The sequence below is a fragment of the Kogia breviceps genome, chromosome 14, assembly GCF_026419965.1.
Source record: "Kogia breviceps isolate mKogBre1 chromosome 14, mKogBre1 haplotype 1, whole genome shotgun sequence".
Taxonomy (NCBI): domain Eukaryota; kingdom Metazoa; phylum Chordata; class Mammalia; order Artiodactyla; family Physeteridae; genus Kogia; species Kogia breviceps.
Genome location: NC_081323.1, coordinates 35,741,351 through 35,764,149, shown reverse-complemented (window position 1 = coordinate 35,764,149; position 22,799 = coordinate 35,741,351). Strand labels below are relative to the sequence as shown.

At 35.9% G+C, this 22,799-nt stretch overlaps 1 protein-coding gene across 4 annotated transcripts in view; it reads right to left on the bottom strand.

The window, feature by feature from the left end:
* Positions 1-22,799, bottom strand: part of ESF1 (ESF1 nucleolar pre-rRNA processing protein homolog) — a 71,859-nt gene that overhangs the window by 41,380 nt on the left and 7,680 nt on the right. For all 4 annotated transcript variants that reach the window (XR_010836671.1, XM_059038985.2, XM_059038984.2 and 1 more), the window contains exons 4-9: positions 22,416-22,529; positions 20,119-20,219; positions 18,973-19,125; positions 16,082-16,196; positions 14,265-14,412; positions 9,085-9,246 (exon numbers count right to left, since the gene is read on the bottom strand). Coding sequence is in view for 3 of the 4 variants with exons in the window: in XM_059038985.2 (XP_058894968.1) it covers positions 9,085-9,246; positions 14,265-14,412; positions 16,082-16,196; positions 18,973-19,125; positions 20,119-20,219; positions 22,416-22,529 (793 nt within the window). In the remaining variant the exon portion in view is untranslated. The remainder of the gene's footprint in view (positions 1-9,084; positions 9,247-14,264; positions 14,413-16,081; positions 16,197-18,972; positions 19,126-20,118; positions 20,220-22,415; positions 22,530-22,799) is intronic.

Here is a 22,799-nt window from a genome sequence, read left to right as displayed (position 1 = left end):
ATGTCTGAAAATTAAAATGTTTGAAACCGGGCTGCCTAGCAAAATGAATGCCCAACTGATTCAAAACATTTTACTTCTAAATAAAGAATGAATAATACAATAGCCACAGATACAGGTCATTAATGTCTCTGTGTTTAAGCTTCCCATTGGGTCACTGAATAGAGAAACGAAGATGGAATAAAGATGGAGAAAAAAGGAAGTACAAAGGATAAAGAACAGATACCAGAATCAAACAGAACTACAGTTGTGAAGCGTGGAGGAAAGAGTAAGTAGAGGGAGGAGGAGCTGCGACCCCACCTCTCGCCTCCATGCTCCATGCTCCATGCTCCATGCGTGGGAGTCAAGAAAGACTCCTCTTGCAGGGTGAGACAGCAAGGAGTCCTTCCTTCTTCTCTGCCTTCCATGTCTCCTTCAAAAGACTAAGAATCCCACAGCTCTGGGTGTTTCCAACAAGATCTGCCCAGGCACTGACAGTCTCACCACTAGTACAGCTTTAAGAGGTCAGTATTCATCTCATTATATCCTTTATCTCTATTTAATTCTGTCATCACAAGAAGTCCACAACTTCCAAATCATCCCTTCTCCTAAAAATATGCTGAATATTCCCATTCTCACCCTTCCCCCAAAAGAACATTTCTACACCTTAGTCCATCATAATCAGTCATTAAGAGTTATTAACAAAATCCTCTTTATTCATTCCCTTGCTAATTTGAGTCTCACTGAAACCTGGTTCTTCTCCGAGGACACTGTTTCGCCTGCAGCTCTTCTAGGTGGTGAATTTTTCTCTCCCCCAGTCTGTTCATCTTGCTACTCACTTGCCAACTCCAGTCCACTGGCTGGTCTTCCTCCTAAAGTCCCCAACTTTTAGTAATATGTTATCAGACTACACCACCTACTCCCCTGTTACTGCAGAGATCTAATGACTATAGTCACACCCCTCACTTCTTGAACAGCTAAACTTTGGCTCACTGCCACTCTCTCCAATTCTAGCCCTGTCATAATTCTTGGTGATTCCAATATCCACACAGATGACTCTTCCAACACCCCGTGCCTCACAGTTCACTGACTGATGGACACATTAGTTTGGACATACAAAAACTTAATGCGGAAATACAAGCAATTCAAGAAGCTCGTCTACAAGAAGACGGGCCCCAACAATTAATTCAAGGACTCTTGGATCAGCTTCAATGGTTAAACCCAATGCATTGGTTTCAAAATGGACTCACAGGATTGATTACTGTGGGGTCATGTGTATTGTTGATGTTAATTGCATTACCTTGTTTATTACGCTTTATTGTTGGCTGTCTCCTCTTGCTGCTCTTCGGCAGGAGGTGTATGGGTTGAAATTCCATTATCAAGCTTTAAAAAATAAAAGAGGGGGAAATGTGGCGAGCATTGCCCTCTGAGGAAGGCGCCATTAAGACCCTCATAAGCCTCAGGGCCCGATTGTACTCTCCTTGGTATGCATCCTGGACTTTATGGTATGAACATAAAAAAAGGAGATGGCCTTTGGCCAAATCGCTCCAGGGACCTGCTCAGTTACTGGGAGTCCCTGGTTGTTCCCTAAAGCTAGGAAAAGCAACCCTGGAGGGGAAATTGGTGCCTTTGAGGGAGAAGCCGAGAAGCCAATCAACCAGCTGATGCCGATAAGGCGTGACTAAGCGGAGAAGCCAATCAACCAGCTGATGCCCATAAGGCGTGACTAAGCCGAGAAGCCAATCAACCAGCTGATGCCCATAAGGCATGACTAAGCAAATTCCCTGCTTTAGGGGTATATATATGGCTATGCTTTGTTATTAAACTTGCGTTGCAACCATCAGTTGCTTGTGCCCTTCTGATCCCATACCTTGGTGCGTTCAGTTCCCTACCCCCTCTCGTCGATTGTTGCTACACTTTGAGGACCCGCCTCGGCTGGCGGCAACTGACTATTATTCCATACTCCCTGTAATCTCAGAAACTCCCCCCATAACTAGAACTGTCATCACCCAAACTGCAAACACACTATAATCTTAATTTCAAGTATCCTACTCCTCAACCACTAGCTCCAATCCTTCCATTTTATTCTCTCTAGTACCCCAAGGCTAACAATTCTTTTGTCTCACAGGGACCTAAAGCCCATCAATCCTCTGACCTTTCCCCCATCCGTCACCCCCAATATACCCTCATTTCCCTCCTAACCCAACATAGATACTATGGCCCATCATTACAATCCCCCCCTCCCCTGCTCATCCCTACTCTCAGCTGATGACTTTACTTCCCATTTCACTAGGCAAATATAAGGAAATAGAAGAGTACCACAAGCTCCCACCACCATTTCTACTCATTACCCTCTGTGACCATATTCCTTCCCTTCTCTCCTGTTACAATGGATGAAATGTCCTTGCACATCTACCAAAGGCCAATTCCTCCACTCAAAAACATTCCAACTCCTTTGGCCTACTTTAGAATGTAGTTCTCTGCATCATTTTTTCCTGTCTGTGGATCACTCCCAGAAGTAATACAGCATGCTGTTATTTCCTCTCATATTAAAGAAAAATGTTCTCTTGATCTCACTTTCTCTTCCAGTTTCTAGAGGGAGTTCTACTAGCATAAGTTAGAATGCTAACTAATAAATGTAGAAGAAATGACAGAAACAGAAAATCAATATTTTGCAACCAACAATATAATAACTGATTCAAGCAAGGAGCTATAAATCTATAAAAATCTATAACATCACCAAGTAAAATGTTGGGGAACAGGATATTCACACACTGCACAAATTACCTATCAGTTACAAAAGAAAAAGTGGAGCTTTATGATGGAAAAATCAGTAGGACACCACCTTAACTGAGTGAGCAAAGTTAACAGCACAAAAAATGGGACAGACTGACATTATGTGCCTCCTGATGTGAAGCAATGGGAAGTATACAACATCATTCATGCAAAATTCTTGCCTAAAACTTTACAGCTGAATTGTGAGGAAACAATCAGACAAATCCAGATTGTGGGTATTCTATAAGTCAACTACTGTAGACACTTTAAAACTGACTGATCCTGGATCAGGAAAAAACACTGTAAAGAATATTACTGGAATGAGTGAGAAATTTGACTATTTTAATGATATTAAATTCCCTTAGTGTGATAATAGCATCATGCTTATGTAGAAGAATGTCTTTGTGTTTGGAAGTTACATGCCAAAGTATTTTTTTAAGGATGAAGTGTGATGATGCCTGCAACTTCCTAATCGCCAAATATTTTAGAAAAAGGAGTTGTCCCTCCTAACTGTCTCCAATTCCACTCCTCATTCTCTCCTAACCCCATTAGGCTCATCCTCCCCATTCTACCAAAACTCTTCAAATGGTCTCTACATTGCTAAATCCCATGGTCTTTCTTAGTCTGGATTTTACTGACCCATCTTCTCACTGAAATGCATTCTTCACTTGGCCACCTGGATACCCCACAACCTTGAATTTCCTCCTTTGTTTCTGGTAGCTTCTTCCCAGCTGCCTCTGGATGGTCCCTGCTCACCTCTCCTCAACCTCTAAATGCTGGAGTACTCCAAGTGATCAATTTTTGAACCTTTTTTCTTTTCTACCTACAATCACTGTTGGTGTTCTTTACTTACAGAGATCTGTACAATGAAGATTCTAAAATTTATATCTCCAGTCTTGACCTCTTCCCTGAACTTTAAACTGGATATCCAACTATCTCCTTGGCATGTCTATTTCAATATATAATAAGCATCTTACATGTGACGAAGAGAGAATTTCTGAAGTTCCCTTGAAAACCTGTCCAACCCACAATATTTATTATCTCAAGATTATTACAATAGCCTCTTGACTGATCTCCCCAATTTTCTCCTTCCCTGCCACTTTAAATCTACTCTCAAGTAGAGCAGCCAGATTAGTCCTGTTAAAAGTAAGTTAGCTTGGGCTTCCCTGGTGGCGCAGTGGTTGAGAGTCCGTCTGCCGATGCAGGGGACACGGGTTCATGCCCCAGTCTGGGAAGATCCCACGTGCCGCGGAGCGGCTGGGCCCGTGAGCCGTGGCCACTGAGCCTGCACGTCCGGAGGCTGTGCTCTGCAATGGGAGAGGCCCACATACAGCAAAAAAAAAAAAAAAAAGTCAGCTCCTCTTTTTATTGGATCTATGGGACAATGGATGCTAACTAAACTTATTGCAGTAATCATTTTATAATATATGTAAGTCAAACTATTATGCTGTACACCTTAAACGTATACAGTAACATGTCAATTATATGTCAATAAGACTGGAAAAAAACCAAGTCAGATCTTATTGCTCCTCAGCTTAAACACTCCAATGGTTTCTCATCTCACTCAGAGATATTCAAGTCCTTAAAATGGTCTGCAAGACCCTCATGATCTGGCCCCATTACCTCTCTGACATCATCTATTATTCTCTCCTTCACTCACTCACTGTGGTCACACTGTTCTCTGTGCTGCTCCTCAACACACTAGATAAGCCACAGCTTCAAGGCCACTCACTTGCTATCCCCTCTGCATGGTGCACCCCTGACCTCCACTTCCTTTAGTCTCTGCTCAAATATCTTTCTTACTAAAGACTTATCTGTCTCCCTTTAACCAGAAATATAAGGTTTATGAGGTCAAGGATTTGTATGTTTTGTTCACATGGTGTCTAGAATGGTTCTTGGCATATGCTCAATATTTGAAGGCAAGTTGAGGCACTGCAGGATGATGAGTAGAAAAAAGACCAGATATCCTTTTCACCTGTGTCTATTAACCAGGAGATAACTAAGAAAAAGAGGACTTTTATCATATCTAATCTCCTTTAAGATTATAGACAAAGAAACATGTCATTATCTGTTCATATTCTGGATGAAATTTCAAAGACTAAAATACACGGCTTGCAGTGTCTCCAACAAAAAATTATTATCACAAATTATTAGGGGAGGTTATTTAATATATGAGATAAAACTCATTATGCTTTATTTACATATATATTACAAATTCCCTAATGAGGCACATTCATGGATAAAGTCTCAATATGCTAATTACATGTGTTACTTTCTCTACTCATCAAAATGAGTCAGGCAGGATACCTTATTAGCAACACATTGAGATGGTCAATGTTACTCCACATCAAAACAATGAATTACAACATTCCTTAAATGTCTTAAAATTCAACATTTTAAATCATTTATAATCTCAATTAATAACACTGTATTATCACACCTCCATGAGGAACTAAAACATCAAGAGAAAGAGTAGTTCACTCCAGTTGTTACACCCATGTACCTGTTATCTGCCTCCCTTAAAACTTACCCTCGAAGAATTAAAGTCCTAATGTTACTATATTGTATAATCCAACGTAAAAAGATAGGAAGTTTAAACAGTCTAAACTAAAATTTCTTTCAAGCCACACCAAGTGCAGCAACTGTTAATGATTATTAAGAGTACTTATTTTTCTGCAGAGTTTAATATTTTGGAAATTCAAGCCACAGAAAAACTGATGCATGATATACTATAATCTCATACTGACCCTCTGTGGTTTACTGAAGTATAACATCAAAAAAGTCCTGCGGTTCAGAGTAATTGTTACTGGGAACATACATTTCTTAAGACACAAATTCAACAAAATACACGTGTGACATGAATAGTACTCTGTAGCTTACAAAGTACTCTATAATATCTCAAATTAAGCAAGAAAGGTATTATTAGTCCCACTTTCCAAATAAGTAAACTGAGATCCTGAAAGAGTAGTTCATTTTTCTCATTTAATATGTCTAGTATGTAAAAGACCCTTTATATTTACATACACAAAGAAAACGCACGCACGCACTTGTGTGCACATCCATACCAAAGATTCACAGGGTAATAATACCCCATACGGAGCCTTCAAAAATACTATGGTTAAACACTTTAAAAAATGCATTATATAGCAAAATATCAACTTTCCTTCATTCATCTAAGAGTAAAAATCACATAGCAAATGTTGATGATAATGCCATGAAATTGGCACTTTCATCATTGTTGAAGGCATTAAAAACTGGTACAACCCTTTTGGAAAGCAATTTGGCAGTAATCTCAAGACACAAAAAGTGTCCGTGTCCTTTGCTAGTAATTCCATTTCTGGGAAGCTAGCCTATGAAAATAATTTAAAATATGGAAAAAGCTATAGATTATTTATAACATTCTAGATGTTTGGCATCTGCGATTTAAAATTTGAGGCTTGGACACTGGTACTTTTAACAGCTTGTGAGAGAACCACAGGTTGATCCATAGCATATGTAAAGCGGCTATGTGAGTGAGGAAGTCATGTTACTAACTGATGAGTGAGCCTGACTGCCAGCATTAGCTTCTCCTTGTGGTCTCTACAAGTTCTCACATGCACAGACGTTTCTAAAATGGGGTGGGTGGGGGGGAATAAGCATCTTTGTTAAAAAATTGTTTTTATAAGTAAAAGGCCCTAAAATAGCAAGCCTATTACTTGGCTGGTGATAAAAGTGAAGAGATCTAAGGAAGTACTGATATTTGTGGGTTTGGGAATGGTAACAGCCTTAGATCAAATTTCTTTTCAATGCCATGGGCCTATTGTAATGAAAGATCAGAAACATGACTAAATATTCAACAATAGAGAAATGATAAATTAAACCACAATCTACCTAATCACTCAGTGGCTGAATAAAGGTAATGGAATTACAGATGCTAATTTTTCATTTTACATTTTCAAAATATTTTATATGACATTAGTATCACATCCACAAATAGCAAAATCAAGATAAAAATGTACTGCTAAATATAAGAGGGAACAGTTGCTAATTCATCACATGAGATCAGCATTACTCTGATACCAAAAGCTAATTAAGGACATTTCAAGAAACAAAAACTGTAGACAAATATTCCTCATTAACACAGGTTCAAAAATCTTTTATGAAACATTACTAAACTGAGTCCAGGAATATAAAAAAGGTACAATGAACCATGCCTAAGTGAGGTTTATCCTAGGAAAACTGTACTGCTTAAATCTTCCTATGTATCACTTTTTGGTATTTGCACTACATAACCATACTAATAAAGACAAAGGTTAGATCTGGCCCACTCAACATAGCTCTAAAATATTTAATATAAAACTTTGCAATCAACTTTATTTTAAATCTTCTTTCTCAAATAGTCACCTGAATACCTCAATTTAAAATATGTTCATTTAAAATAACTTCATTCAATAAGCTCATTCTAAGATTAGAATTAAGCTACAATTACAACATACTTGACTAAAAGACAAAATCCAACATTTCTTGGAATCATAAATCCAAGGACCTCATATAAAAAAATTTCTTCACACATCTCTGAGTGGTATGGTTGTATTGCCTTATTGTGAGACTTACTGATAAAGGACACTCAACTCCTTAAAGCAGCCTCTGTGCTCTTCTGATGAACAATCCTAATGCTATAGAGAATTCCTCTTTACCTTACACTGAAATCTACTTTCCTTCAACTTTTATCCACTGGTAAAAGCACTGACTTCTGAGGTAGTATGTGAGATTAAGTCTTGAGATTAAGTCTCTGTTTACATACTCAGCCTCCAAGTACTTGAAAATAGCTATTAAGTCATTTTTTAGACTTTTCCTCTCCAGGCTAAATTAATTGAGTTCTCTCAACCACTGTTCATAGGGTAACAATACTAAACTTCATTTTTTCTTACCACCACTTCCTGCAAAAGCCAAACATTTAAAACAAATGGGTTATAACATAGCACCATGTTCCCATAGAAATAGGCAGAAGATATGTGTATATCCTAATAAATTTACTGCAAGAGTCAATAAATCCTCAAATATCAAAATATCCTAGTTTCCCCACCCCCCCCAAATAAAAACAACCTAAGAAAACAGATGTTTTACTCTCAGTGCAAAAACATACTAGTGTAAGAAACAGAACTGAATATAGAACAGTTAATGCAATGGTGCTATAAGTAGTATTTTTTCATCTAGAGACAAATTGAGGCTAAAAGAATTGAATCCTTGTCAAAAAATATACCTAACTTTAAAAGATATACATATATGTAAAAAGCAGTAATCTGCAAAAAAACCCCACATTATTTGCAAAGGTACATGCTGATTTGCCCAGGATTGTTAAGAAAAAATACATATGCTGGAAAACAACCCTCGTTTATCCTAGCTTTTCTTTGTTTAGCTTCGACATGATTTTAATGTTATTGCACTAGTATTGGGTTATTGAACTCTTCAAGGCAGTTATAAAAACCACTTACGATGCTATACTTCTTTGTTCAAAAATACTCAAAAATTGCACAACTGAGACAGAAAACTATGTATTACATATTTTGTGTTAGTGAAACTCCACTAATTAAAGTCTAGTAGCAGTTACTGGAGAAAAGTCCACTTATTAATAACATATTTTGAAAAAAGTTTAATGACTTTAGAATACATGGTGCCTGGATTCAAATTTCTATAACCTGAGAATACTGGAATCAAACCTAGGAAAGGGGGCTTCCCTGGTGGCGCAGTGGTTAAGAATTCGCCTACGGGTTCGAGCCCTGGTCCGGGAAGATCCCATGTGCTGCAGAGCAACTAAGCCCGTGCGCCACAACTACTGAGCCTGTGCTCTAGAGCCCGCGAGCCACAACTACTGAGGCCCATGTGCCACAACTACTGAAGCCCGTGCGCCTAGAGCCTGTGCTCTGCTACAAGAGAAGCCACCACAATGAGAAGCCTGCGCCCCACAATAAAGAGTAGCCCCTGCTCACTGCAACTAGAGAAAGCCCACATGCAACGGCGAAGACCCAATGCAGCCAAAAATTAAATAAATGAATAAATAAATGAAAAAAATAAAACCAAAAAAAACCTAGGAAAGGTCTACTTTTATAAATGGATAATTTGTAGTTAATAAATTAAAGAGACAAAGAATAAGCCGCAGGAGTAGAAAACGCTGGTGCTAAAGTGAATTAAATCATGCATGCAGATATCATGTTATCTTCCTCACTGAAACACTCCTTGAAAACGTGCTTTTTAAAGTTTATGTTTCCAAAGAGTTGATCTTCTTTTCTTTTATATCCAACATCCCAAAACGAAGGAAAACAAGTGAACATTTAGTTAGTATCTAATTCTTACCTGGAACCCACTTAATTTCCATTTCCATATCATTTTCTTTGCCTTTCTTTTCTTTTTCTTGAATAACTTGCAAGAGCTGCCTATATTTAGCAATTTGTTCTTCATCATCCTTCTGGCTTCTTTTTGTTTTCCCATCTTCTTCTACACTGACTCCATCATCACCTAACAAAAAAATCAATTTCATTTAATACACAGAAATAATTTACTTCTAACTTGTGTTTAATCTCAGTCACTGCAGCACTCTTCTAAACAACGTCAGATACTCTATAATAGCATATCAAAATCAGACTTAAATTTCTTAATACAAAATGAATTAAATGACTTAGGTCTTGTTTATAATAAATATAAGTTGCAATATAAGTTAACATGGTCACAATATTACACTTGGGAATCTCTTTTTATTAAAATTCATATTTCAAAATAATCCTGTAGTCATGTAACATCCTTGGACTTTTCACCCTACAAGCAAGATAGCAGGGATGGCACTTTTTTCCTCTTTATGTCTCCCACCATCCAACAGTGTGGCTTTAAAATGTATGGTCAATAAAAGGAGCCTGAATAGTGTTGGGATACATCTGATAAATGGATTTAGCCATTCATGCTGATGATACAGATAAAGGAAGTTGCCTGTAATCCAAAACAAAGAATAATGAGCCCTTTCCATTTGATAGTAAGCAAGCATGCTTACTCTCAGGATCTCATTAATACATTAAGAATAAAAATGAATAAATTAGAAGTTTGTGCAATTAATTTCCTCATGTGGAAAATATTCACATTTACATTTCCTAATTTCATAAAAATAATTATAATACAACAGAACAGTATAAAATTCATGGGCAAAAAATACCAAAGAAAACTAATATGTGAAAAGTTTGTTTGCTCTATATTTCCACTGTAATTCTCCAAGTCAAAAACATAAATTCAGAACCTGGGTTTTAATGCAAAACATACAGACTTACTGAATTGACTAAATGTCCCCAGTAAAGGAAAACTTAGAAGTAGCATACAGAAGACCCTCCCTTCTATGAGCTACAAACTGGTCACTAAATATGTCTGACATTATTAAGCATTCAGCTGTGAAACATCAATGTTAACAGACTGTCCTTATATTTTCAAAAAGGTGATGTGAAAAAAATTGGTTAAGTAAATGTTTTTATAGTTTTTTTCTCTAAATTAATAAAAAATAGTCCACGACATTCTTTCCATCCTATCACACTTTTACATTTTCACTCAAACAGCTGAAATTCATTTTTTTCCTGTTTGTGCTTTGTGCCACAATAATAATGTTGGATGGAATTCTGTCATGTATCCCGTAATTCAATGGATAAAACATCAGGAACACATTAACAAAATGGCAATGTATTTCTTTCTATTAAAAGCTTACTTCTGAAAATATAATTAGAAGCAAGCTCCTTCCAGGTTGAAATTTTAGTGGTAAGTCTCTGATGGCCTACTTTAAATTGATTTTTTTCCAGTACTAAAATTTTACTTTCTGAATCTCTAAAATGTGGGTTAACTCATGGAACTCTGTTTTTTCCCTATTCAAGGACAAAACTTTGTGAAAGTCTTAATAATACAGGAGTAAAAAATTAACTGTAAATGTAAGAAACCCTGGTATGATCTCTTATAAGCTACAACAGGAACATATAGTAACTCTAAGGCACTCAAATACTAATGTATCTATCAGAGGTACTAAACTACAGATTAAAGTGACTTTGCAATCAATTAAAATACTGAAGAAAAATAAAAATGCATGCTTTAAAAAAGTTAATTAGTATATTTCAAAGAAAAAGCCATTAATCCTTAAAGTTCTGGAAGTAAAAACATATGACATGAGGTAGTATGCTAAGACTTTACATACATTATCTCAATTTTTCCAACCATGAGTATGTACTATTATGATCCTCATTTCATACCTTTGGAAAGAAAGGCTTGAGGGCTAAGAAAACCTAACCTAAGTAACTTCACTATGTGGTGAAGTCAGGATTTGAAATCAACAGAGCCCAAGACCTTAACAAGGATATACTGACAAATTAATGGTTATCTTCCCATATTTGCTGCCCTAATGTATTCAATAATGTCATTTCAAAATCGAGTTAAGTTCTCCCAAACCAAACAAAGAAAACCTATTTGAAAAACCTGTATTCAATCTTCTCAAGAATACACGGAATGATCTTTTTTCCTTTACCTTAGAGCTGCTACTAAAGAAAAACTATCCAGAATTTTCAGAAAAAGTGCTAAATTACCATATAGGTATATACATAAAAGAAAATGTAGATAAATTAGTGTATCTATGGGAGTAAAAAATGTAAAGGCTATTTGAGAAAGACTCAGCTGTTCTGTATACACTAAAAATAACATGGTCACTCAACTGTTCAGAATGCCAAAGAAATTAACAAGCAACAGCCATCAAGGCCTTAAATGTGAAGGCTTTTGTGCCCATATAACTACCACTGCAAATCATATACTTTTTCAAAGACTATTAGATACCTAAGAAATTACGTGGTTTTATTAATATGAGATTTCTGAACAAAGAAACTGGAATGATTAAACATGATTCTCCATTCAATGTGTAAACAGAGTTCAAGAGTAGTACTTTGTGAAAAACTTAGATCAGTGAAGCAATATCTTCAGTAGCCTAAAATCATAGGATCTTAAGAAAGTTAAGGTTTAATGGTCCTATGATAATACTAAAGGAGCATTTTAGGATTTATTTAATTTCATATTTATAAAACTATAAATTATAAAAACAATATATATGAAAAGAAAAACCAAAAGGACAGGTATGAAAAATGTCAGGCTATAAATAAAAGTAAGAATATTCACTCCTGCTAATTTAAAATACTTTGTTTAACTTTTATGGTTCTTCATTTGCTGTCAGCACATAATTCTTAGTCATAATTGTGCATGGTTGGGAATTCATCTAATAAATGAAAATGAAAGTGTGAAGATATCTGGGAGAGAGTATCAACCAAAAACTAATAAGAAATTACAATCAAGCAACCAAATTTCCAAACAGAGCCAGATCCAATATAAGGGAAAAGGGGTTTTGGGGCCCTATTTTTAAAAAATGAGCTATTTTAAGCAAACAACATATATAATTTTAAAATACACCATTGATCGTTTTAATCGTCAAAAAAAATTTTAGATAAAGATATAGACAATCTGAGAACTTCTGCTTCCATTAATGGGAAGCTAGGTACACTTCAGACCAACCATTTTACTGAGGACATCAAGTTGGATGAAGTGTTTAAAAAAATCATTTAAAAATATTCAGAGGGATTTAAAAAAGAACTGACAAATTAGTGAAGAATTACCAAGTCAAAATCAAGGAGAAGATGGTGATCAGAGAGATGAACCCAGTGTTCAAGACCTATCTGCCCTGAGTGCATGTACTGATCTACCAATGAAACAGCTGTGAAACTAACCTACAGTTCTGGCAGACTGGCAGGCCAAGAAGACAAAAGTTAAAGAACCAACTAGTACCCCCACATTTAGTAGGGACCCAAAAGGATATACTCCAGGGCAAGTGTCAACCAGAAGTAAACTAGCTCTCACACAGACCTGCACTGCCCACTAGGTCCAGGGAACCTCAAGTCTTAAAACTTGGGGTGACGTGGTTCCAGACTGACCAGAGTAAATGAAAGTCCTCTCTGACGAGACACTCTCACCTCAAATAACAAACCGACACAAAAAGTTAACCAGGCATACAAGTGAACAGCAGTATCTTGTAAAGTAACAGAAATCAACCCCAAAAGATTTGAAATAAATACTGAAATTATCAGACATACACTACAAAAACTTGTTTCCTCTGTTTACAGAAATAAAAGGCACTGAAAATAACTGCAATGAGTAAAAAATGTTAAAAAGTGATATTGCTGATCTGAAAAATAGTCAAACTGGACTTTTACAAGTAAAAAAATATAATAATCAAAATTAACTCAATGAACAGTCCATCAGCAGATTCAACACTGCTGAAAAGAGAATTAGTGGACTGGAAGATAGGTAAGAAAAAATATTCAGAAAGCAGCACAGAAATACAACAGATAAAAAATACAGGAGAGAAATAACATGGAATTTACAGTGAAAAGATCTAACATATATTTAATTGGAGTCCCAGAAGAGAGGGCAGAAGAAATACCTGAACAGATAATGGCTGAGAATATTCCAAAACTGATTGAAAGATGCCATGCCACAAATGCAAGAAACCCAACAAACCTCAAGCACAGTAAATTTTAAAAATCTATTCTTAGTTCATATTAAAACTGCAGAAAAACAAAAAGGAAGAGAAAACTTAAACAACAATGAAGCCAGAAGCCAGCAGGATATTATCCTCAATGTGGAGACAGGAGGACTGTCCACCTAGAATTTTTTTACCAGTGAAGATATCTTCACAAATGAAGGCAAATAGGAAATTTTTAGACTAAACTAAAATTCAAGAGTTTGATACCAGTAGATACTACTGGAAATTATCAAAGATATACTTAGGGCAGAAGGAAAATGATCCCAGACAGAAGTATGAGATTTAGAAAAGAATAAGGAGCAAAACTAGTATGCAAAATGTGGGTAAATTTAAACAAAAGAGTAATATTAGCGTCCTATGGGACTTAAGAATTACAATATACAGAATAGCATGAAAGTTGTTTCAAGATTCCTTTTTTTTTTTATGAGATTCCTTGTATTCTCTAGGAGGATAAAAATATTAATTAGCATTAAACTTTAATAAGGATACAAGTCATGATTTCTAGGATAATCACTAAATGGACAGAAAGCATCTACTTTGTAAACTAATCAAGCAGAAAAATGGAATGTAAAAAATAATCCAAAAGAAGCTCTTAGTTTAAAAAATGGGGAGGGTAATAAAGCATTTTACTAGTTTAAGTGATTGCATAACTACAACAATCATGACTAGTCTAAAAGGCCAGACTTTTTTTGTGAGGTCGGGGTTTCAAAGTGTTTTTGGTTAAAGAAATTCAGGCTAAGAAAATACCTTTAAATAAAAAATTTCAATTACTATCTAAAGGTGTATATAATACTGTGTATGTGAACTTGCTTCACAGACAGTTTGAAGATTAGTTTGATATTCCCTTTTAAGCTACTGTCAAACTTATTTCCATTAGTAAGTCTAGATTAGGTATCTAAATGCTTACAAATGTAGAACACCAAAAGATGAACAGTACCTTGTAGCTCCTCTTCCGTCTCTTCTTCGTCTTCACTAGAGGAAGCTAAGTAGGCTTGAAAATCCATGTCCAAAAGCTCTTCCTTTTTAAATTTCCTGTTGAGTGTTGTAATTCTTTCATGATCTGTCTCATCCCAAGTGATCTCCACCTTTCACCAATGAATAAGAAAACAACAACAAATAAAAATGGAAATGTCAGCAACCCTAACTTGTTACAGAATATTTATCATTAACTTGTATGTTTAACAGTAAACTAAAAAAGTTAAGACGTACTAAAACAAATAATAAATAACATGCTTAATGAAAAGTTTTCTACCTGTGGAAAGGGAACCATTTCAATTAACCTGTGCCTTCATCCTCCTAACTCTTTACTATATGCAAGGTACTCTATTATTTGGAGTAAAAATTCATCAGTGTATGGACTGATTGTGGTGAAAAGAAACAAGAAAATGCACTAGTGAAAAAAGTAACATTATTATGAATGAGTCAAGACATGTTTTTCACCTGGAGTTCTAGGCATTTCAGGAGGTCTACAAACTGTCTGAAATTTGATGATAAAGCTTTCAACACAATCTCAGTGTGGTCCATTTTCCAAAAGAGATTAAGAGCCACTGATGAAAAAGGCATCTATTGGTTGGAAGTACAGTAAATCCCCACAACACAGGAATTCATCTATAACATCATTAGTCTTGTGACTGGCTCCTGTCCTCTATGTAGCCCCCATTCTCAGAGTCCAGTTACAGGTTTCTTCATCACAGGGCGGGTCCCACATCCTTGCTTTTTTTCCCCCTCAGGCAAATCTTTCCAGTTCAGGACAACAAAATGGGCACCAAGAGATCCAATCCTTAAAATAGTGGCCATTGTCAGAGAAATTCCAGCTAGTCACCATTCAGAATTATTCTTATTCTGATAATTAAGACTGAGCTGAAAACCACAAAACCACTGATGGAACTGGAACAGATGTGGATGATACAGCCAGACCATAGGAACTCCAAACTGGCTGGCTGGATAGGCTTGCCCATTTTTAGTCTTGAAAATAACATGATCCTACATTTTATGTGACTGAATCTTTTAGACTTCACTTATTGCATACTGGTGGGGTTTCCCTGTACTCAGTAACTAATTAAGGCCACACAGTACCCACAGGCTGCAGGTAACAGATACAGCAGCTCTCTTTCTGCCACTGCCCTATCCTCAGAAGTGCACAGTGGCTTGTCACAAAAAAGGCAATGAGAAGCCTATATGGCTGCTGCACAGTCCAGCTGTGGATAGAAGGTATATGGAGTAGAAGAGCAGAGAAACTAGGCAGCTAAGTAACAAACTAATTCAATAAAAATCTTTTGGCTGTTCATTATTAAGCATTAATGTGACATCTAGTAGTCCTGAATTATTCTACTTCAATTGTTTTTAGAATTTTGGATCATATCTGCAGAAAAAATGTGTTTCTAATTTAAATTTCCACTGGTTTTAACTGTGATTTGAAGTAATCTGTTACCTCCTTACCCCTACTCCCTAGGATATTAACAACTAACATATTACTTATTAAAGAATCTAGTTAAGTAACACTATGGGAAAGATAGAAAAGAATAAAGAAACATTTGCAGGTAATTGACTCAGGCTTAAAGGCATAACAAAAATTTGAAAAGAGGTTCCAACACACGTGGGAGATAAAAATGCAAATACACCTGTGTTTGATTTCTATTTGTACTTATGCTTTAAAATTTTGAATCCTTTCCATTTCTAAAGATGCTGTAAGTAAATAACTCTTTTCTTAAAGAAATGGAGTCCAGCTATATATTTTCTAAAGTTAAGAAATACCGTTGAAGTTCCCATTGCAGCAGATGTGAAATATCTTGGCTTATATGCTGTTAAATCCACTTCTGAGGCTACATCCTTGGGCTCATCATCAAAAGCAATATAATCTGGTATAAACCTAAGAAACAAAGAAAAAAATAAATTTATTTAAACATATGCTGCAGTGATAAACAACCAGAGCTTAGAGTCTCTTCTAATTAGGTATAGTGTTTACATACACACCATATAAGAGATTCTACAGAACACACATGTAGATGAAACAAACAATGTTAGAAATAACCTTGGCACAAAATTTCTGAAATTCCTAAGCTATAAATCTGTAATTCCACCAAATTTGAGTGAAGTCTGTGTAGGCAGAAACCCTGCGTTAGGAGTCAGTTAATATGAGTCAGGTGTAAACACACATGGGTCCCTCATGTTTCAAAAAGACCTAGATTCCTGATAGCTCAGTCATTGGCTTGCTATATGATATTCTGAAGATCAAATAGAATTATTAATGGGTAAGTGCTCTGAATATAAAGTATCATACATATGAGGTGTCACTGAAAATGAGGAAAAGCTTAAGGTTGATTCTTCAAGACTAAAAAAATCTTAACAATTTTATAATTTTTTTCACAAATAGTTGTTAAATGTAAATTAGCCACTGTAATTGTTTGACAATTCTTAGGCATCAGGCTAAGGAATAGGAGGAAAAAAGCAAAGAGAAATGATCCATGGTTATTATATTTAGGTTTTGTAATTTATATAGGAGATTTTATTTCCACACATGAAAAAGCACCTGCTGTATATTGCATCAAAAATGATTTTTGAGGGGAGGAATGAATAATCAAGGTTCATTAGGTCTCCATCAGCAGTCCCCAACCTTTTTGGCACCAGGGACCTGTTTCGTGGAAAACAACTTTTCCACAGACCGGGGGTGGGGATGGGGTGTTAGGCTTAGGGCAGAAATGCGAGCGATGGGGAACAGCAGATGAAGCTTCGTTTGCTCGCCTGCCACTCACCTCCTAACAGGTTGTGGACCAGTACCAGCCTGCAGCCTAGTGGTTGGGAACCCCTGCCCTAGATAATAGGATGGCAGCAAAAAATTCAATTTTCTTTTACAAAATTATATATGACAAAATAAAACAGGGAATATAAGTTTTTCCATGGTCACTGATCTTATTTTCTAGGTACTGCCAGAGCTTATTCTAATATTGCATGAAAATGTCCCAAAAAGGAAACAGAAAGAATAAAATGATTCTGAAAAGAACATGTGAACATGAATTCATGATACGCAGAGTGTGACATTCTAACAAATGTTTAGTAACTACTATTTATATATCCAAGACAAGTACCTCCTTTTGAAACTGTTATCAGAAAAGAGAAGGAAATGTCTTGTTTGATGATATGCCCTTCTTGCTATATAGTTAAGCATGCTAAACTCTTACCCTAAATTATTATTATTATTATTATTTTTTGTGGTACGTGGGCCTCTCACTGTTGTGGCCTCTCCTGCTGCGGAGCACAGGCTCCGGACGTGCAGGCTCAGCGGCCATGGCTCACAGGCCCAGCCGCTCCGCGGCATGTGGGATCTTCCCGGACCGGGGCACGAACCCGTGTCCCCTGCATTGGCAGGCAGACTCTCAACCACTGTGCCACCAGGGAAGCCCTTACCCTAAATTATTAATACAAAAAATTTTACTTGTATTTTTCTACAAGTTGGAATGCTTTTTTTAAAAAAAAAAATTTATTTAATTAACTTATTTATTTATGGCTGTGTTGGGTCTTCATTTCTGTGCGAGGGCTTTCTCTAGTTGTGGCAAGTGGGGGCCACTCCTCATTGCGGTGCGCAGGCCTCTCACTATCGCAGCCTCTCTTGTTGCAGAGCACAGGCTCCAGACACGCCGGCTCAGTAATTGTGGCTCACGGGCCTAGTTGCTCTGTGGCATGTGGGATCTTCCCAGACCAGGGCTCGAACCCGTGTCCCCTGCATTTGCATTGGCAGGCAGATTCTCAACCACTGCGCCACCAGGGAAGCCCCCTGGAATGCTTCTGAAGTGTGAAAGCCACAGTGATTATCAATTGATGCATTTTTTTTGCCTAAAATATTTCACTTTGAGAACAAAGCCGTTAACAAACCTGGATACAAACAAGTGATTTCTATTGAAAATGTCACAGCAGAATGGTTCACTGGGTTCAACGAACTAGGCTAATGATAAAATGGTACAGTAGTTCAGCTTCCCGGTTTCCTTAGAACAGACATTCCCAAACACCTAAGGTTTTTCAGCTCGGGTCAGTGAAGCCTGAGCACATGGTGGAAATAATGCCCAAGTCTGAAGATAAAGCCAGCAACACCATTCACTGAGCAGCATTGCACTAAAGAACTTTCTGTGATGATGGTAAAGCTCTCTATCTGTTCTGTCCAACATGTGGTCATTAAGTACTTGAAATGTGCCTAGTGTGACTAAGCAAATGAGTTTACACTTTCTAAAATTTTTAATTAAATAAGCCAGATATGACTACTGAGTACTGTATTGGATGGCACAGATCAAGATACTAGTTTATTACAAGCAAACTCCTTTGCCTCCACCTCAATGCTTTTTAAAAAGTTACTTCACCCTGGTTCCTAGTTCTAAGAGAGTTGCAAAGAAATATCGCTACATAAAACCCATCATCCTAAAAACATATCTGACATATCTGAAAGGACATAAATGTGAGGTGACTCATACCTAATATTTTAGCATTTTCTCATTCCAGTTTTCTTTCTTAAGGTGATGCTCTACAAGAGAGTTCACCAAAAGCAAAAAATCCTCTTAGAATGTGAAAGGACAGAGAGCACTACCAGTTCTAATATTTCAAATCTTATAATCATGTTGTGCTACAAGATTAAATTGGTACAACACACACTAGATTACCTTAGATCTATGAACGAGCAACTACTTTCGAATTCCAGGCCATCACAATCCTCATAAATTTTAGCAGCTGTTTCAAGAGAATCACAGTCCACTACTGCATAATAGTACTTCAGTCGTTTGAATTGATAATCTCTCAGTTTTTCTCTACAGGTCCTAAAAGGGGAAAAACTCATTAGGCTTACTTAAACAGGAACACAAATACTCTCTCCCTTTAAAAAATAAATGTAACTGTTCCAAGAAAAATATATTACAAACTGGTTTTTATTCCAATCCAACCTTCCTTTATGATTTTGCCTTCATGAACATTAAATACTTAAGCCCAATTTATTATTTTGACAAGGTACAGACCAGGGATTTTGACTGGAATTTGATATCTAGAAAAGGAAGGCAAGAACTACATGTGCTTACCTGTGATTTTAACTCTTAGAATAGCTATTTTTTTGTTTGTTTTGCTATCACATACAGCTTTCTCAAGTAAAACCACTCGAGAGGATCACTATATTATAAAATGTTCTAGGAAAGCATTAGCTTTTATTATAAAGAAATAACTGATCTTGTAAAACTTTATTGAGGTGTTGTCAAGTCTACATGGTGTAAATTCAACCTACTTAACTACAGCATATTCTTTGAAGGTCTTCATCTGCTCTCTTTTGCCAACAATTTTTATTAAGTGCACATATAGCTCCACCTAGTGGATTAAATACTACCTTAAACTTTTTTCTATATTACATTACAATGATTAAGAACTTTTTCTACTATTCTTGTATTTTTCTATTTAATCCTTAAATAAGAGAAATTACATAATTTGAAGGCAAATAGTTTCAATGCCATTTACATAAAAAGCAACAACTCAGAAAAAAGCAAAACTTACTGATTCAGGGCAATGAGGCTGAGACCTCTAAATCAGTTTAATCATGACATGTTTTTAAAACTGCAATAATAATTTTCATGAATATAGAAATACACCCAAAAAATGTTACTGGAATAGGGTGCCACTTCTGACAGACTTTAACCTGCTTTGCAACCTGTTTTAACCATGAATGGCACAAGTGTAAACTTTAGTCCCAACTATTAAAGTGACCAGAATTCTGAACTAGTGACACAAACTCATGAGGTTTAGTTTTATTTTCTAGAGTGTTTTAATACCAGTCCTTTTCAGGGGCATCTTCAGGAATGCTTAATAACTCTACTGGTCCTTGAACTTGCTCTTCCTTCATCCTCTCCTTTCCAAATTCTGAAGGATATATCTAAACACAAAAAAATAAGATTAATGTAATTTATATTTCCTTTTTCTTATAATATACAGACCTGTCAAGGTCAGGAACTCTAAACAACTGGACTCAATGAAAACAGCAAGAATGCTTCACTTCCAGACCCACTATAGGAAGCTAAAGCATCCTGAGGAATAATCTTAAAAATTGTCATTTTGGCTGAGGATTAACAGATGTGGGCTTGGGAACAAAAACAGAATATCTCCTCCATACATTCTGGGCTCTCAGGGAAAAATTAAGAAAAGTGAAACAAGATTCTAAGTTCAAGGAATGATACATAAACACATACACACACACACGTGTGAAAAATGATTGGATTAAATAATTTAAATGATATATTAAAATGATTAAAGAAATATATGAAACAATGAAGAAAAATAATTTTGTAATACCTAACTTATCCCTAAAATCATATCGTTTATCCAATGCTTTCTTTTATTATTATTTTTTTTTGTGGTACACGGGCCTCTCACTGTTGTGGCCTCTCCCGTTGCAGAGCACAGGCTCCGGACATGCAGGCTCAGCGGCCATGGCTCACGGGCCTAGATGCTCCGCGGCATGTGGGATCTTCCCGGACCGGGGCACAAACCCGTGTCCCCTGCATCGGCAGGCGTACTCTCAACCACTGCGCCACCAGGGAAGCCCCAATGCTTTCTTTTAAAGAAATTCTTTAAATAAAAAAGAACTGATGACAATCTTATCACACAGGTTAGATACAGTCTTGGTATAAGAAGGAGTCACACTCGTCTAGATTTGGTATTTTTCTATCTTGGCTACTTTTGAGATTCAAGAAATATAATTGTATTAATCTGCATTGTTTTGATACAACTGGGCTTAATATTCATCTATTAACTAATGTACACTTTTTTGAGTTGTTTGAAATATCTAATTTATCCACTAGGGGATTCAAGTTTCTCTTACTAATGTAAGTTGCGTAAAACAGGTTTCAACGCACAAGTTTTTAGTATATATGCTTACATCTGTTGATTCTTTGTATTTTTTTTCCTCTTTATAAGTCCAGAGATTTCTACTACCCATCTCCTAAAACACAAGATTTAACAAAAATACCATTCTATTTTATTCTGCCTGTAGTTTTAAAATATTTTTCTTTAGTTCATCTGGGTATCATTTGGGGCTATTATGAGGACCTGCACTAAGTTCACCACACAAGGACTTGCCCATTTGTTCCAATACTCAAGAAGTTTATTTTGATCTAAATTATCATACAAACTCTTCTATCTACCTATTCCATCAAGTTGTCCCTGTACTTTTACCCAAAGCTATTAAATTCTGTAGCATTATAAAATGTTGAGATATTGTAACTGGTAGGGTGAATCCTTTTATACTGGTATGATTTCTCAAAAACTTGTGAGTCATTCTCACTTGTTTATTATTTTAGATGATTAATGGTAACCTTTTTTTAAACTTTCATATGAACTGAGATTTTGATTGAAACTATACTAAAACTGCAGAGCTGACATCTTAAATATTTAAACTGAACAACAGTAATTTAGAGCTGTTTCAGGCACTGTACTAAATACTTAGCACGATCTCCTTTTCATTTAATCCTTACCACTACCTTAAGAAATATATCTACTTAGAGGAGAAAACACATTTGAGAAATTAATCAATAAAATGCACAAGATCATACAGCATGTATCAGAATCAAGATTTGAATATAGGTCTATCATACTACAAAGCCTAGAGTCTTAATATCTATGCGGGCTCTCTAGAAATATGGTATCTCAAAATTTAAGTTTTTCAAGTATTATTTGTTAAGTGTAACAGCTTACTTCATATAGGTCATATTGTTTAAGGTAATTTCTAAGGCTTTTATATGTTTCTGCTGCTAATTTTTCTTCTTGTTAATGCTAGTAATGAACCATTTTCTAAAAATATTTATCTTATACCTTGTCCCTTTACTGAGCTTTATTATAACAGCTTTTCAGTTGACTTCTTTGTTTTTTTTTAAATTAAACACAATCATATAACCGAGCAAGAATTTTACCTCTTCCTTTCTTACTTTCATACCTATTATATCAGTTTTGTGCCTTAACTGTATTGGACAACTTCCAGATTATTTTCCTTAGAAGGAAAACTATGACTTAAAAAAAAAGAGATTTAACTTAGAATGCTTAGAAATATTTACTTCAAAATAAAATCAATTCTCACCTTTACAGAAAATATAACACCTCCTTTAGGTTTAAATGAATTGAACAAAGCCAGCAAATCTTTTGCCTTCAATCTATCCCAGTCCATGTTGCAAACTGCTAATCGATGCGTAATCTAAGATATGAGAAAAATTAAATACGACATAATCTATATCATTCCAATGCTTGCAAAATTAACATAGTAAAAATATAATGCCTTCTTTTCCCCCAATCCTGAAATCATTAATATAGTATTTAAGTGGTTTCAATATGTAAAAGAAAACTTCAGATGAGTCACATAAAACTGTCAACAGAAAAGCACTTTCTCTTACTTGGTTCTTAGTTCTTGAATCAGAACATGATGACGAGCTGACTCTTTAACCACCAAGTTTGTTAAGCTATTCTG